Source organism: Danio rerio, chromosome 20 (genome assembly GCF_052040795.2).
Source record: "Danio rerio strain M-AB ecotype USA chromosome 20, GRCz13ab, whole genome shotgun sequence".
Taxonomy (NCBI): domain Eukaryota; kingdom Metazoa; phylum Chordata; class Actinopteri; order Cypriniformes; family Danionidae; genus Danio; species Danio rerio.
Genome location: NC_141040.1, coordinates 50,596,012 through 50,614,530, shown reverse-complemented (window position 1 = coordinate 50,614,530; position 18,519 = coordinate 50,596,012). Strand labels below are relative to the sequence as shown.

The window sequence follows — 18,519 nt, the reverse complement described above, 5'->3', positions numbered from 1 at the left end:
TATCACTGGGAAACAAACATCCATACACTATCATTCACACACATACACTACGGTCAATTTAGCCTACCCAATTCACCTGTGCCGCGTCTTTGAACTTGTGGGGGAAACTGGACCACCCGGAGGAAACCCACGCCAACACGGGGAGAACAAGCAAACTCCAAACAGAAATGCCAACTGGCCCAGCCGAAGCTCGAACCAGCGACCTTCTTGCTGTGAAGTGCTCGTGCTACACACTGCTCAACCATGACGCCCATTAATAATAATAATAATAGTAAAAAATTATAAAATATATATATATATATATATATATATATATATATATATATATATATATATATATATATACATTTGACCACCCCTATAACGTTCATACCCCTGTAAATGCATAATCGCGCCAATCAGTCTATGCCAGAAAAAGTTCATTTGACAGAAACTGGCATATCTAGAGCACAGATGGACATTGTAAGTATTCACAATGTTTTCTCATGAAATAAGTGTAGCTTTATATGGCCTGACAGTAGTCAAATTAGATGCATACGTTTGTATGGTTTGATAAAGTAAAGTCTGAAAGAGGTTATCAGAGGATACTGTGGGTCAGAATACACGAAATATCCTTCAAAACACTGAAAACTTAAATATGTTTTATTAATAAAATAGGTACATATTCACTACCTGACAAAAATCTGGTCATCAATTCCAGTTCTGAGAGCAAGAAATAATAACTTGACTTCGAGTTGATCATTTGGAAAAGTGGCAGAAGGTTGATTTTTCTGATGAATCATTTGTTGAACTGCATCCCAATCAACACAAATACTGCAGAAGACCTGTTGGAGCTTGAATGGTGAAGTGAAGTTTGGTGAAGGAAAAATCATGGTTCAGGGTAACATTCAGTGTGGGGGTGTGCGAGAGATCTGCAGAGTGGACGGCAACATCAACAGCCTGAGGTATCAAGACATTTGTGCTGCTCATTACATTACAAACCACAGGAGAGGGCAAATTCTTCAGCAGGATAGCGCTCCTCATACTTCAGCCTCCACATCAAAGTTCCTGAAAGCAAAGAAGGTCAAGGTGCTCCAGAATTGGCCAGCCCAGTCACCAGTTATGAACATTATTGAGCATGTCTGGGGTAAGATGAAAGAGGAGGCATTGAAGATGAACTCTGGGAGTCCTGCAGGAACGCTTTCTTTGTCATTCCTGATGACTTTATTAATCAGTGATTTAAGTCATTGCAGAGATGTATGGATGCAGTCCTCCAAGCTCATGATGGAGTCACACACATTATTAACTCTTTTTCCACTGCAACATGACTTTATATTCTATACTGGACATTATTTCTGTTAAGTGACAAGACTATTGTCTGATCGTCAAAGTAGAAAATCGCACACTAGTTGTGAGATGTATATGTTTGTACTAAGTTAGTATATATTTGCATAAAATGTACAAAAATCTGTATTTTATTTTACATTTTAGATTTAATTTAATTTTGTCCAACATTAAATGACGCCAACAGGATCTAGCTATGCTATTAAATACAAGTCTAATGGTTTTATTTGTGTAGTACTAATGATAATAATAATAACTCAGAGTTCATAACTTCATTGTGTTATTTTATTCAATTTTAAACAATATACAAGTATAACAACCAAATATGTAGAAGTTAAAATGGTTGAAAAGTAATAACAATTCTATATGTTATATTTTGGCAACATTTTGATTATAACAATCATCATTTATTATGTTTAGAATATACATGCATAAAACAATATACAAAGTAAAGATAAATACATTCATATCATTGAATCATAATGAAAATCTGTTATGTATGTAACAGTCTAAGAAAATAGCAAAACTGACAAAAAAGAATATGTATAGTATTATTAACATGAGTACCTATTCAAAACTGGACTGAGAACATTTTTTAAACCATATTCGTTTCCTAAACTGTAACCGAGAGAGCAAATATCTGTCATTCAGATGCTCTAGTTTTCTCCAGTGTTCAACATTACGTTTACATTTTCATTCATTCATTTTCCTCCGACTTAGTCCCTCATTTATCAGGGGTTGCCACAGCGGAATGAACCGCCAACTATTCCAGCATATGTTTTATGCAGTGGATGTCCTTGCAGCTGCAACCGAGTACTGGAAAACACCCATACACTTATTCACACACTGCAGCCAATTTTGTTTACCCAATTCATCTATAGCGCATGTCTTTGGACATTGGGGGAAACACCAGAGGAAACCCACGCCAACACTGGGAGAACATGCAAACTCCATACAGAAGTGCCAACTGGCTAAGCTTTGACTTGAACTAGTGATCTACTTGCTGTGAGGCCACAGTGCTAATCAACGTAAATACACTTCATTGTACATGTATTATTATTACATGTACATAGTATTTCTTATTGGTAAGACACTATATTCTGTCTAACTGGAGTTTAACCCTTTACACAACTCCTTTACCATTCTAATTTGTACTGTAAAGTAATGAGGTGCGTCGAATTGTGAAACATTTTCACGATCACCAGCGATCTAGCCTGTGCAGATCACTGGAGAACTACACATGTGCCACTGATATAAACTACAACTCCCAGAAGTCTTTGCACTTATCACTCCTGCCACAGCTGACATCAGACATTGATACACCACACAGCTGAAGCTCACGATTGACCATCGATCGATCATTGATTAGTGACCATTGATTGATCATTACTTGGACTATTTATATACCTCACATTCTCACACACTTTGCTGAGTCTTGTTTACTGTTTCCTTGTTTTGGCTTCCCATGGGTTTTTTAACATTTGTTTTGTTTTATTGTTTATGCTGTTATGCTGCCTGTCCTGACAATTTGCCCATTATTTTGACTACATTCTTCAGATTACCCTCATGCTCCAGTTTGCACATATTTGACGATTACCTGCCCGATTATTTATGATTATTATACTGAACATGGATCCTCATCTCTGTTGTCCAGCGTCCCTACAATACAAAAGTGATATACAAGTAGACTTGAACTAAATATTTGAATTGTATAATAAATATCGACCTTATGTGTGACTGCTTTGAATTTCTCTTAATTGTAATAATGCAGATACCTTCACCAGCGATTCAATTTATAAACGGAAATAAAGGCACAATTAGTTTCATAAGTTAATCAAATTCTGCATTGGATGGTCACAGTCTAATACTGCAAATGAATGTAAAATGTAAAAGATATGGAGGTGAGATTCAGTCGGGCCTTTTGTTGTCTTATGTGGCGTCTTCATATGGATTATCTGTTACTTCAGTCTTCTCAGACTTCTCTGAAGGAGCCGAGTCTCCAAAGAAGGTGCTCGTTTTCAGGTAATACACAAACAAGAAGAATCCTATGAAAAACACACCAGTCAATAAAAACTGCATGAAATATTGAGCATGTTTTACAGTTTTGTACTGTTGGACAAAGATTAATCACGCATCAAAATGAAAGTTTGTTCTTCCATAAGATGTGTGTTTTATATATATAAACGTTTTTAGGTAGAGTGAATGTAATACAAACACATACATTAAACTAAAACCATACAAAAATTTTAGATAGATATTTAAACGTACAGTTGAAGTCAGAATTATTAGCCCTCCTGTTTATTTTTCCCCACAATTTCTGTTTAACAGAGAGCAGATTTTATCAACACATTTATAAACATGATAGTTTTAATAACTCATCTCTAATAACTGATTTACTTTATCTTTGCCATTATGACAGTAAATAATATTTACTAGATTTTATTCAAGACACTTCTATACAGCTTAAACTGACATTTACTGAAATAATAGTATAGCTTAAAGGGGCTATAATTTTGACCTTAAAATGGTTTTTAAAAAACGTAAAACTGCTTTCATTCTAGCCAAAATAAAGCAAATAAGACTTTCTCCAAAAGAAAAAATATTATCAGACATACTGTGAAAATTTCCTTGCTCTGTTAAACATCATTAAGAAAATATTTAAAAAAGAAAAAAAATTAAAATGGGGGCTAATAATTCTGACTTCAACTGTATGACAAAGACAAGATGTCTTATTTTGCTTTCAAAATCAAATAAAATTAATCCAAGTAATTTCTTAAACATACATTTCTTAAACCACAGGGTTTGCTTTAATGTTTTAAATAACCTTTGGGAAAAAAAAATAATTAAAATATTTTCCATCTTCATCTAGTGTAATGCATATATATATTTACAAAAATTATTCATTCAGTCATTCATTGTCTTTCGGCTTAGTCTATTTATTTATCAGGGGTCGCCACAGCAGAATGAATCACTAACTATCCAGCATATGTTTTATCCTTCCAGATGCAACATATACACTACAGCCAATTTAGTTTATTCAATTCACCTATAGAGCATGTCTTTTGACTGGGGAACCCGTAGAGCACCTGGAAGAAACCCATGCCAACACGGGGAGAACATGTAAACTCCACACAGAAATGCCAGTGACCTTCTTGCTGTAAGGCGACAGTGCTAACCACTGAGCCACCGTGGTGCCTATTTGTAAAACATTTTATATTTATCCTGACCTCTATTTTTTTAAATATATCAAAGAATGAGTGAATAAATAAGTACTAACTTGTATTGCATTTTAAATAATTACAAATGTCTTGCTATATATTTCTGTATATGTTCACACACACACACACACACACACATATATATATATATATATATATATATATATATATATATATATATATATATATATATATATATATATATATATATATATATATATATATATATATATATATATATATATATATATATATATATATATATACATACACGTATATAATACATGTAAAACCATATATAAATATAACTTAAATGACCCCTAAAAGTTCCCCTTTAAGTGATCATTTTAAATATGTACATATGAAATGAATAGTGCTGACCTTGTAAGGAGTTGAGTATGGTGAAGATGTAGTAGGATGGCATGCGCAGAGCTCCGTAGCTGAAGAAGCTGATGCCCCAGGTCAGTCCCAGCAGGCAGCACAGACCCAGCATGGTGGAGATGTCTGAGGAGGCCGTTCCCGAGCGCTTCACCTTCCCATCTTTACTCCACTTGCTCATCCGCAGCATGCTGAGCCACCGCACCACCACGATGAAGGTGCCCAGGGTGAAGGTGAACACAAAGCAGTAATAACCGATGTTCACTACGTAGTGGACAGTGGAGTCAACGATCCAGCACCTGCAGATATTAAATTCGAACAGTCTGATTCTTGATTCTGATTGGCTGAAAAACATTCTAAGGTGTGTGGATATTGTAAACAAGCAGATAAAGTAGTTCCAGTGGGTTTTGACCACATTACAGCTTCATATTACTACGCTGAATAATTTCTGAGTAATTTCACAGACACAACAATCAGAAATCAGATCAAAATGTGACGTAAGAAACTAATCCTACACACAGGAGCAGTTTGAGGACAAAAACCTGACGAATGTGTGAAATACAACATCTGAATAGTGTCATTGGGTGTGTTAACAGTAGTATAAGCAGATTAATGTATTAAATGTCTGTTTAAATATTAGAAATTAATGCACATTCAAAATGTAGTGACCACTTAACATCATGACCACATCACCACCTTAATTATACATTATTTTCTAATAATTATTTAATAATTTCAGCGCCTCATGGTCAATTATTTCTTACTTATTTACCTTTTTCTGCATTGTTTTAGAACATCTAATTCATTTGCCTATCGGGAAATTATACTAGTAGGAAAAATAAAGGGCAGTAATCGGCAAAATTCTTGCTCATAAACAATTGTGTTTATGAGAATACATAATGATAAAACTGCATCAAGCTGTATTTAGGACTTAAAATCAATGGATGTGAATGCGTGCTCTTATATGTGATAGAATAAGGTCAATACTAGGAGGCTGTGGAATGCTCGATTCTGATTGGTTGATGAATATTCTAAGGTGTGTGGTTATTTTCAGATAAACACACAGCTAAAGTAGTTCCGGCAGGTTTTGACCGCATTTCAGATTCATATCACCACACTGAATGACTTCTGAGTTATTTCACATACACAGCAGTCAAACATCACAACAAAAATACAACAGAAGGCTTTGGATGTGATGTGTAAGAAACTAATCCTACACACAGGGGCAGTTTGAGGACAAAAACCTGACAAATGTGTGAAATACAACATCTGAACAGTGTGATTAGGTGTGTTAACAGTACTATAAGCAGAATAAATGACTCAAGTCTCTTATATATATATATATATATATATATGTATGTATGTTAGAAATTAATGCACATCCAAGGTGTACTGGCCACTTCACATCATGACCACATCACCACCTTAATTATACATTATTTTCTAATAATTCTTTAATAATTCAGCAGCTCATAGTTAATTTTTCTTACTTATTGACCTTATTCTGCATTGTTTTAGAACATCTGATTCATTTTTTTAATGGGGAAATTACTAGTAGGAACAGGGGCGCAACTGCACATTTAGTGATGGGTATGCGGCTTCAACTTTTGCGCGCCCCCTCTCAATCCAATTATATCTTATAACAGGCAAGTGACAGTGCCAAAATATTTCCATCAATAAATTAAAGATATTTTTTCCTCATCAACATGCTTCAAACAAACACATTTCGCAGTTCTTAACACAACTGAAATAATATGAAGTGGTAAAAGGTATAATTACATTAAGCATATTAAGTCGCAAAGAATTAATCTCATCTCACCCCAAATTTCTTCTCAATTTAATTTTCCTCACTAAATGATTACAGCACCTTAACTTGCCTTGATTTTGGACTTTTTGTACTACATTTGTCAAAACAAAATGATAGACATGGGAGTCCTAAAGGTCAAAAGAACTTTGAAATTACTTCTCAGTGAGAGGTGTAAGGTTTGCACAATTGACTGAAACTGCTATTACACCTCTCATTAAGTGAAATAAAAAAGACTGTAAACTGTTTAGAGTAAAAAACAAACAGAGACAAACTATCTAAATTTGTCACCGACTCGGTCCCAGTCATTCCCCTCGCTGACCAGCAGAGGTCACCATCTCCGGACTTCTAACCATTACGTCATCCTTCTCACTCAGATCCCAGCACACCTGTTCTCCATCTCATTAATGACCCACGTACCACATATAAGCAGCTCACACACACACTTCATTGCGAAGTCTTGTTTAGCCCCGGCCAGCATTTCTGAGCGTTCTATCCTGCCTGATCTCCCGTTTACCACTTCAGCCCGTTCCTCGACTCTGCTCTGTCTTCTGCCTGCCCTTGACCTAAAGCCTGATTACACGGACTCTGATTCTCGCTGCCTGCCCCTGACTAAAGCCTGTATTACGGACTCTGAACCACGCTGCCTGCCATTGACTCAAGCCTGGTAATCACTCTGCCTCTGTTATCTGCTAATCTTCGTTGAGTTGTATGTTGTATGTTCGCACAACCGTGCGAGGTGTTGATGTTTAAGTGTGACTTAATAAATACTGCAAAATGGATCCCTCCGTGTCAGTCTCCCCGTTACAGAAGACTTCGCCCAACACGGATCCCGCAGCCATCCAGGTTTTGTCTCACGAAGTCACCACACAAGCTCAGGTATTGTCAACACACCAACAACAACTAACACACCTAACTCAGTTAACAGATGAACTGGTGAAATCCCTCCAAAACCTGCAAGCTGCTGCCACTGCGCAACCCACCGCCAACTACCCTCCAAGTCCACTTGTTGTTGCACAACCCCCGATGACTTCCGGAGTTCGATTGGCTTTTCCTGACAAGTTCTCAGGTGACCCAGCAAAATGTAAAGGCTTTCTATTGCAATGCAAACTGTTTATCGCCCAACAACCCCATCTGTTTAAGGACGAGAACGGGAAAATTGCTTTTGTGTGCTCACTGCTCACTGGGAAAGCGCTAGACTGGGCTACTGCAGTTTGGCCAGACAGTACCCCGATATTTCCCTCGTTTAATGACTTTCTCAAACGTTTCTGCACTGTGTTCGATCATCCGGAGGGTGGTCGTAACGCTGGCGAGGAGCTACTGTGTATCCAACAGGGAGATCGCTCCGCAGCTGAGTTCGCTCTGCAGTTCCGCACCTTGGCAGCGCAAACTGGCTGGGCTGATGATCCGCTCGTCACGCTCTACAGAAGGGCTCTAAGCCAGAATTGCAGCGAGAGATGGCATGTCGTGACGATGGGAAAACTCTGGATCAACTAATCGAGCTTTCCATAAGGTTAGACACTCTCCTCCGCACTCGCAATCCGCTCTGCTCAATTGCTTCCAGTCCTGTATCCCCTGAAACCTCCGCTGAACCCATGCAATTGGGTAGAACCCGTCTGAACCCAGAAGAGCGAGAACGACGGAGAAGAAATCACTTGTGCATTTACTGCGGACTTCCAGGTCATACGAAGGTTGTATGTCCCAACAAGCCTCTCCCTAAAACCCTCTCGGTGAGTGCAACCACTATGTTCACTACCACTAATAATGTTGTGAATCTGCCTGTCACTTTGAGAAATGATGGAAACGAGATTGAGACTATGGCCATGATCGATTCAGGAGCCGCTGGTAACTTTATCGAATACACGTTTGCCACCACTCACTCCATTCCTCTAACCTCCTGTGATTCCTCCATAGCCATCACTGCTGTAGATGGGCGCCCTTTGGGAGAAGGACGTATAAAATTCCAGACCCTGCCAGTCTTGCTTCAAACAGGCTCTCTTCATGAAGAAGAAATTTCCCTTCTTGCCATCAACTCCCCTAAACACTCTGTGATTCTCGGGTTACCATGGCTACAACAGCATGACCCTCAAGTCTCTTGGAGAACTGGTGAGATCATAAAATGGAGCAATCAATGCTTTACCCAATGCCTGCATCCTGTTTCCCCTATCCAGATCAACACAATCAACAAGACCGAAGACTCTGAACTCCATCATGTTCCTGATGCTTATCACGATCTAATTGAAGCATTCAATAAGCAGAAGGCTACTAAACTCCCTCCTCATCGTGATAATGACTGTGCCATTGAGCTGCTACCCGGCACCACGCCCCCTCGTGGTCGCATATTCCCTCTCTCACAACCTGAAACTGAGGCTATGAAGAAGTACATCTCTGAGGAGCTAGAAAAAGGATTTATTCGACCATCTACTTCTCCCGCTTCAGCAGGGTTTTTCTTCGTCAAGAAGAAGGATGGCAGCTTACGCCCTTGCATCGATTACCGAGGATTGAATGAGATCACAGTCAAATACCGCTACCCATTACCATTGGTTCCTGCCGCCCTTGAACAACTCCGATCCGCCCAGTATTTCACTAAGTTGGACCTCCGTAGTGCCTATAACCTCATCCGCATACGACAGGGAGACGAGTGGAAAACCGGGTTCTCTACAATTGACGGCCACTATGAATATCTCGTTATGCCCTTCGGCCTAGCAAACAGTCCTTCCGTGTTCCAGGCATTTGTAAATGAGATATTTAGAGACATGCTCAACAAGTGGGTCATAGTGTATATTGACGACATCCTGGTCTATTCCAATTCGCTATCTGAGCATATCCAGCACGTTCGGGCAGTGCTCAAACGTCTCATTAAAAACCAGCTGTATGCAAAAAGCTCCAAGTGCGAATTCCATCAGACCTGCATCTCATTCCTTGGCTACATTATCAGTCCAGAAGGCGTGGCCATGGACCAGCAAAAGGTTGACTCTGTGACACAATGGCCGCAACCCGAAACCATCAGGCAACTACAACGATTCCTGGGCTTTGCTAACTTCTACAGGCGCTTCATACGGAACTTCAGTTCAGTCGCTGCCCCACTGACCGCCATGGTCAAAGCCAACAATGCTCGCCTTAAATGGAACCCCGACGCTGTCCGAGCATTCACCCAGCTAAAGACTCGCTTCTCCAGTGCACCCATTCTGCGTCATCCTGATCCCGAACAACCCTTTGTCGTCGAAATTGACGCGTCAAACACTGGAATTGGAGCCATCCTGTCCCAGCGATCCCTAGTGAATAAGAAGCTCCATCCCTGTGCCTTCTATTCTCACAAGCTTAACTCCGCTGAACGGAACTACGATGTGGGAAACCGAGAACTCCTCGCCATGAAAGCTGCGCTAGAGGAATGGAGACACTGGCTTGAGGGCGCAAAACACCCTTTCATCGTCATCACTGATCACAAGAACCTAGAATACATCCGGTCTTGTAAACGTCTGAATCCTAGACAGGCAAGATGGGCGCTGTTTTTCACACGATTTGACTTCCAAGTCACCTATATCCCTGGTTCGAAAAACATCAAAGCAGATGCTCTGTCCCGCCTCTCAGACGATGAGACCTCTGAAATCCCTGACGAGCCCATAATCAAAAGTCCTCTAATTGTCGCTCCCATCCAGTGGGATATAGATCAGGAGATCCTCCAAGCCGCCGAAAGTAATCCTTCTCAGCAGCCCTGTCCGGAGAATAAAATCTTTGTTCCCTCGTCGCTTCGAGAAAGACTCATCTCCGAGGTACATGACCATCCCAGTTCCGGTCACCCAGGCAGCACAGCCACTGTGCAAATGATTCAATCCCGCTACTGGTGGTCATCCATACACAAGGATGTAATCAACTTCATTAACAAATGCTCACCCTGTCAGATGTCCAAACACTCCCGTCACCGTCCAGCTGGATTACTCCAACCCCTGGAGGTGCCACATCGTCCTTGGTCACACATCGCTATAGATTTCATCACCGATTTACCCATATCTCAGGGCAAAACCACCATCCTCACAGTAGTGGACCGATTTTCGAAATCCTGCCGCCTTATTCCCATTTCCAAACTGCCCACAGCCATGGAAACGGCTGAGTTACTCTGCGAGTGTGTGTTTCGGTACTATGGTCTCCCCGAAGACATCGTATCGGATAGAGGTCCCCAGTTTACATCCCGACTCTGGTCAGCATTCTTCAAAAATCTCCAAATCAACATCAGCCTAACATTCGGCTATCATCCCCAATCCAACGGGCAGACAGAGCGCTTGAACCAAGAGATCGGTCGATTCCTCCGCACGTATTGTCACTCGACCCAGAACGAATGGGCCAAATTTTTGATGTGGGCAGAATATGCTCAGAACTCCCTCAGAAAGGCATCTACTGGATTAACCCCATTTCAATGCGTGCTGGGCTTCCAACCTCCGCTCTTTCCCTGGTCCGGCGAGACCTCTGAACTCCCTGCGGTGGATACCTGGTTTAAAAACTGCGAAGAGGTCTGGAACGCAGCTCATACTCACCTCTCTCACGCCATAAGGCGTTTCAAGGAACAAGCCGATCGACACCGACGTCCTGGTCCCATGTATTCCCCAGGACAATGGGTATGGCTTTCCACCCGCGACTTACGCCTCAAGCTGCCCTGCAAGAAACTCAGTCCCAGGTACGTGGGTCCTTTCCAGATAGAAAGACAAATATCTCCTGTTTCGTTCAGACTGACACTCCCTAATCATTTTCGTATTTCCCCAACTTTCCATGTCTCTCTGCTCAAGCCTGCTGCTGGTCCAGCCGAGACGGATAGGGAGGTGGCAGCCGGTGAACAGGGTCCTCCGCCTCTCATGATCGATGGCGAAGAGGCTTACCAGATCCACGAGATCCTGAAATCCAGACGCCGGGGCGGTCAACTCCAATATCTCGTTGATTGGGAGGGGTACGGTCCGGAGGAGAGATCTTGGATTAACCGCAAGGACATCCTCGACACCACACTACTGGAAGAGTTCCACTCACAACATCCGGAGATGCCGGCCCCTCGCCCCCGTGGAAGACCCCGGCGTCGAGAATTGCCTCACTTCAGGAGCCGTTCGTTGGGGGGGGGCTCTGTCACCGACTCGGTCCCAGTCATTCCCCTCGCTGACCAGCAGAGGTCACCATCTCCGGACTTCTAACCATTACGTCATCCTTCTCACTCAGATCCCAGCACACCTGTTCTCCATCTCATTAATGACCCACGTACCACATATAAGCAGCTCACACACACACTTCATTGCGAAGTCTTGTTTAGCCCCGGCCAGCATTTCTGAGCATTCTATCCTGCCTGATCTCCCGTTTACCACTTCAGCCCGTTCCTCGACTCTGCTCTGTCTTCTGCCTGCCCTTGACCTAAAGCCTGATTACACGGACTCTGATTCTCGCTGCCTGCCCCTGACTAAAGCCTGTATTACGGACTCTGAACCACGCTGCCTGCCATTGACTCAAGCCTGGTAATCACTCTGCCTCTGTTATCTGCTAATCTTCGTTGAGTTGTATGTTGTATGTTCGCACAACCGTGCGAGGTGTTGATGTTTAAGTGTGACTTAATAAATACTGCAAAATGGATCCCTCCGTGTCAGTCTCCCCGTTACAAAATTGCTCTATTGTATTAAAATGTTATGGGCAAACTCTGTTTGCAGCTAAAATTTAAATAGTGTTGAGCAAAAGTAGTTACCAAAAGGCCTAATGAATCAATATGATGCATAATAAATTCATAAAAACATGTATATGGTATGAAAAATGGGGGGAGGGGGTGGAGTGATTTTTTTTATTTAATAAAATACAAATGTTATACGCATATAAAATGCTAAATAAACATAAAAAATATTTATTTTTATTATTTGAAACATTTAATATGGATAATTTCAAAAATAGTTTTGTCACAATGGCGCCCCCCCATGTGTGGTGCCCCTATGCGCCGCATATACTGCATACCCCTATTTTGCACCACTGAGTAGGAATAATAAAGGGCAGTAATCAGTCAATTTTCTTGCTCTGCAAACAATTGTGTTTATGAGAATACATAGCCATAAAACTCAATCAAGCAGCATTATGAGTTGTTTTTTAAAGATTAAAAATCAATAGATGCGAATGCCTCAATGGTTAGCACTGTCGCCTCACAGCAAGAAGGTTGCTGGTTTGGGCCAGGAGCTGTTTCTTTGTGGAGTTTGCATGTTCTCCCTGTGTTAGAGTTGTGGGTTTCCTCCGGGTGCTCTGGTTTCCCCCACAGTCCAAAGACATGCGCTATATGTGAACTACACTACAGTATACCATATGTAAGAATATGTGTGGGTGTAAAACATATGCTAGAATAGTTAGCGGTTCATTCCACTGTGGCGACCTCTAAAATAGACACTAAACCGAAGGAAAATGAATGAATGGATCCACTTGTATATGAAAGAATAAGGTCAATACTAAGAGGCTGTTGAATGCTTGATTCTGATTGGCCGATGAACATTCTAAGGTGTGTGGTTATTATCAGAAAAACGCACAGCTAAAGTAGTTAAAATTCGGTCAAAGTTCAGTCTAAAGTCTTTACAAAATACAAAATACAAGACAATTGTGACAATACAAAATAAAGAGGTGAATACAGGTTTGCAATATTAAGAAGCATAATGAGCTGAGTTTTAGGACTAAAAATCAAGGGATATGATTGTGAATATGTCCTCTTGTGTGTGAAAGAATAATGTCACCTTCTGGGGTGTGCTGATATTTTCAGATGAATGCACAGCTAAAGTAGATCTGGCAGGTTTTGACTCCATATGACCACGCTGAAAGATTTCAGTTATTTCACAGCTACCTCAGTCAAATATCACATCAAAACAAAAACTAGTCCTTCACACAGGTGTGAAAACCTGACAAAATATTTACAATTGAACATCTAAACATTTATTTGTATGTGGTAACCACAATAAAAGTGTAATACTTGACTGCAGTCTGTTGAATTATTAGAAAATAACGTAAATAGAGGTGATTTAATCATGATGCAAAGTGGAGTGGCAATTATACTATTGTCTAATAATTCAATGGTTTCAACTATTCCTTATAAAGTCACACTCATAGCTATGCATATCCTAGTGAAACATGAGAATGTGTCTGAATTTGACTGCTAATTTGACTGACTTCTTTGCTGCCCGCAAAGTCTATTTATTTTACCGACAGAAGGAAATGAAAAGCAAATCAGTTTGGTAGTTTTGTGCAACTGTTATGTTGCTTTTATAGCATTTATGTGTTGTGTGATATGCTGTAAACAGTCTGGAAAGTTATAAAGTGCATGCAAATATAGATATATTTATGTTGTCAAAGAGTGAATAAATAGCAGGTGCGATTGGGTGTGGAATAAAAGTGGGACTGAAAAAAACCCATCAATTTTTGATGTTCCCCACAGAATATTTCAGCTAATAGTTCATTAAATGCCAATATATGAGTGGTTGAGAAGAAATGTAGTAATTACATTTTACAGTGGTGCTTTTATTTATATTTATCTGAAATTCCCCCTCCAGAGATTTTTGATCTTTGATATGTAACCCTTAACAAAATTTGCATGGCAGGATCTGATCAAAGATAAACGTTTATGAATGCAAATAAGATTGTATCCGTTGACCTTGATACTTATATTGTATGACTTTTAGTTTTTAAGTTGTCATTTGAAAGTGTTTTTCATTCTGATGTGAATGAAAAAATAAATAAAAATTACATTACATTTGGTGTCTACTTACATGGTTACGTTCCTACTTTCTGTCATGATGTTGTCTTCACCATATTTGCCCAAGGAGAAAATGACACTGACAACAAAAGCAGGAGGAGCTGAAACAAATGATTGACAATGCGATTATAGTATTAGTAATTCTGAATTGATGATGTTTTATCTGCACACATATTACTTAATGTAGCTTTGTACAATGCTCATCATAAATGGATAAACCACTTTACAGATGTCTCTTTTAAATGATTTTTTTAGATTAACTATTGATGCATAGTAGTGAGAGAATTACAGTATCAAATATAAAGAATTACAAGACATCAACTGGTTCAATCTATCAGCAGAAAACCAAACTAGTTCACATTTTCCTAAATGCATATTTTCTATGGGATGCTTTATGATAATATGTATGTGCATATATATTAGATTAAAAGCCCAAACAAGATTTAATATAAGAAAATAAACTAAAGATAAGTCTGAAAATGTGTACAAATAAATTAATATGTTGGGGAAAATATGAAATCAATTTTTTAGAAACAAGAAAAATCAAGAGATGCAAAAAAAAGCTATTCCTAAAGATGTTCGGTAACCAAACTCTTATTTTAATGAATATAACCGTTTAATAAATACACAAAAAGTTGGCAATATTCACTGAGAAATGGATCAAAATATTTACTTTCAAAAAGGGTTTACTACTTATGCTGAGCACTGTACACTCACCGGCCACTTTATTAGGTACTCCTACTGCTTGTTAAAACAAATTTCTAATCAGCCAATCACATGGATTTAAGCATGTAGACATGGTCAAGACGATCTGCTAAAGTTCAAACCGAGCATCAGAATGGGGAAAGAAGGTTATTTAAGTGACATGAACATGGCATTTCTGAATGCACAACTTGTCCAACCTTGAGGCAGATGGTCTACAGCAGCAGAAGACCACACCGTGTGCCATTCCTGTCAGCTAAGAACAGGAAACTGAGGCTACAATTCACACGGGCATTGGGCAAATAAGATTGGAAAAACGTTGCCTAGACTGATGAGTCTCGATTTCTACTGCAACATTCAGATGGTCAGCATTTGGCATCAACAACATGAAAGCATAGATCCACCCTGCCTTGTATTGAAGTTTCAGGCTGCTGCTGGTGGTGTAATGGTGTGGGGGATATGCTCTAGCCACACTTTGGGCCCATTAGTGCCAATTGAGCATCGTGTCAACGCCCCAGCCTACCTGAGTATTGTTGCTGACCATGTCCATCCCTTTATGATCACAGTGTACTCATCTTCTGATGGCTATTTCCAGCAGGATAACACGCCATGTCATAAAGCGCCAATCATCTCAGACTGGTTTCTTGAACATGGCGATTAGTTCACTGTACTCTAATGGCCTCCACAGTCACCAGAGCTCAATCCAATAGAGCACCTTTGGGATGTGGTGGAATGGGAGATTCGCATTATGGATGTGCAGCCGACAAATCTGCAGCAACTGCGTATTTCAGTATGGAGCAAAATCTCTTAGGAATATTTCCAGTACGTTGTTAAATCTAAGGATTAAGGCAATTCTAAATGCGAAAGTGTGTCCAACCCGGTACTAGTAAGGTGTACCTAATAAAGTAGCCGGTGAGTGTATATGCCATATAGTTCAAGTAAAAAAAAACTCCATTACAGTTCATGCAACTTTTGTCAAAACTGAGCAACTCAGGAAGTACATTTGAGTTTTTTGGACTCACCCCATCCAGCCACAGTGATCTTGAGAAGGTAATGTTTGAGGGTAGCTGTTTTGGTCATTTGCAGACAGAGATGCAAAGCCTCCACCGCAAACCAGGTGAAACTAGAGAGTAAGCAATAGTGCAAGAATGCAGCCATGACCCTGCATAAGATGGAGTTTTGGGCTTGTACCACATATTCATTGGTCAGAAAGGCCACATTGAGCATGAACAGTGCCAGGAAAAGATTAATCAGCACATGGACTGAATTAGTGGCCTTTGCTTTCCTGAAAATTAAAAATGCAAAGTTTAGTTAGTTTTGAACAGCAGATGGCGCTCTAGAATAGTTTTGAACAGCAGATATACGCTCTAGAATAGTTTTGAACAGCAGATGGCGCTCTAGAATAGTTTTGAACAGCAGATGGCGCTCTAGAATAGTTTTGAACAGCAGATGGCGCTCCAGGCTAGTTTAGTTTTAATATTAGATGTGCTTGTGGTTAGTTTTGAAAAGCAGATGGAGCTCTAGGCTAGTTTTGAACAGCAGATGGCGCTCTAGAATAGTTTTGAACAGCAGATATACGCTCTAGAATATTTTTGAACAGCAAATGGAGCTCTAGGCTAGTTTTGAACAGCAGATGGCGCTCTAGAATAGTTTTGAACAGCAGATATACGCTCTAGAATATTTTTGAACAGCAGATGGCGCTCTAGAATAGTTTTGAACAGCAGATGGAGCTCTAGGCTAGTTTTGAACAGCAGATGGCGCTCTAGAATAGTTTTGAACAGCAGATATATGCTCTAGAATATTTTTGAACAGCAGATGGCGCTCTAGAATAGTATTGAACAGCAGATGGAGCTCTAGGCTAGTTTTGAACAGCAGATGGCGCTCTAGAATAGTTTTGAACAGCAGATGGAGCTCTAGGCTAGTTTTGAACAGCAGATATACGCTCTAAAATATTTTTGAACAGCAGATGGCGCTCTAGAATAGTTTTGAACAGCAGATGGAGCTCTAGGCTAGTTTTGAACAGCAGATGGCGCTCTAGAATAGTTTTGAACAGCAGATGGAGCTCTAGGCTAGTTTTGAACAGGCTAGTTTTGAACAGCAGATGGCGCTCTAGAATAGTTTTGAACAGCAGATGGAGCTCTAGGCTAGTTTTGAACAGCAGATGGCGCTCTAGAATAGTTTTGAACAGCAGATGGAGCTCTAGGCTAGTTTTGAACAGCAGATGGCGCTCTAGAATAGTTTTGAACAGCAGATGGAGCTCTAGGCTAGTTTTGAACAGCAGATGACACTCCAGGCTAGTTTAGTTTTAACATTAGATGTGCTTTTGGTTAGTTTTGAACAGCAGATAGAGCTCTAGGCTAGTTTTAAACAGCAGATGATAAGTACAGCTAAGTATTTTAGGTTCAAGTTTTATTAGTAAGGAATTGGATGCAAGCAGATTACAGCTGTTTGTAAAGCATAAAAATATCATCATTTATGAAATCAGTATCTGGATTGCCACAGCTCTAATCAGAGGTACAAAAGGTAAACAATATATACAGCATTTTATTGTGAAGTTTATGTAAAATGTATTAAAATAAATAGTTTCACTACATTTACTCTCTGTATATTCTCTATAATGTCATAAAAAGCTGAATTTCCAGCATCATTAATCCAATCTTCTGTCATATGATCATTGAGAAATCATCATCATCACTTGTTATAATTAAGACACTTATTTATAAAACATAAAAAAATCTTAATTATCACGCATCACCTCATGAGGAAGTGCATGAAGAGTCCAACCCCCAGAAAAAACATGGAGAGGCCGCAGCCGATGTAGGTGATGTAGGTGAGAGCGGTGAGGTCACTTTCTCGAAGGGTTATATCTGGAGGCGCCTGAATTAAAACAGCATTCAGTTATACAGGTCTGTGTGTGAATATTCACAAACAAGCTCAAACAGCAGAGCTTGTAAACAGCGTGGTTCTACAAATTCCATAGTTTCGATTTCCAGAAAAAAGCAAGTACTGCTAAAGCGCATACCTTCAAGCTGCTTTGGATAAAAGTGTTGGTACCACTTTATTTTGATGGTCCATTTTAGTATTAGTAGACTGTCTGCTTAATATCTGCTGATACTGCTCCTTTAACAGACATTTAACTGACTATAAGAAATTTTGCAAGTACATGTCAACTTACACTAACCCCAACCTAACAGTCTAATTATAATCTAATGAGAATTAGTTGGCATGTAGATGCAATGCAACTTAAATACAACGAAGGGACCATCAGAATATATATATATATATATATATATATATATATATATATATATATATATATATATATATATATATATATATATATATATATA

The 18,519-nt window shown here is 39.7% G+C and overlaps 2 protein-coding genes across 8 annotated transcripts in view; both read right to left on the bottom strand.

Moving 5' to 3' along the window:
• Positions 1–18,519, bottom strand: part of flvcr2b (FLVCR choline and putative heme transporter 2b) — a 343,389-nt gene that overhangs the window by 219,233 nt on the left and 105,637 nt on the right. The gene's annotated exons all lie outside the window — the stretch shown is intronic.
• The window catches only part of adgrg11 (adhesion G protein-coupled receptor G11), an 85,028-nt gene continuing 68,103 nt past the window's right edge, over positions 1,595–18,519 (bottom strand). For all 7 annotated transcript variants that reach the window (XM_087298758.1, XM_087298761.1, XM_087298756.1 and 4 more), the window contains 5 exons: positions 17,925–18,046; positions 16,192–16,454; positions 14,481–14,568; positions 4,923–5,218; positions 1,595–3,368 (listed from right to left, as the gene is read on the bottom strand). In XM_087298758.1, the coding sequence (XP_087154884.1) occupies positions 3,253–3,368; positions 4,923–5,218; positions 14,481–14,568; positions 16,192–16,454; positions 17,925–18,046 (885 nt within the window). In that variant the 3' untranslated portion in view covers positions 1,595–3,252. The remainder of the gene's footprint in view (positions 3,369–4,922; positions 5,219–14,480; positions 14,569–16,191; positions 16,455–17,924; positions 18,047–18,519) is intronic.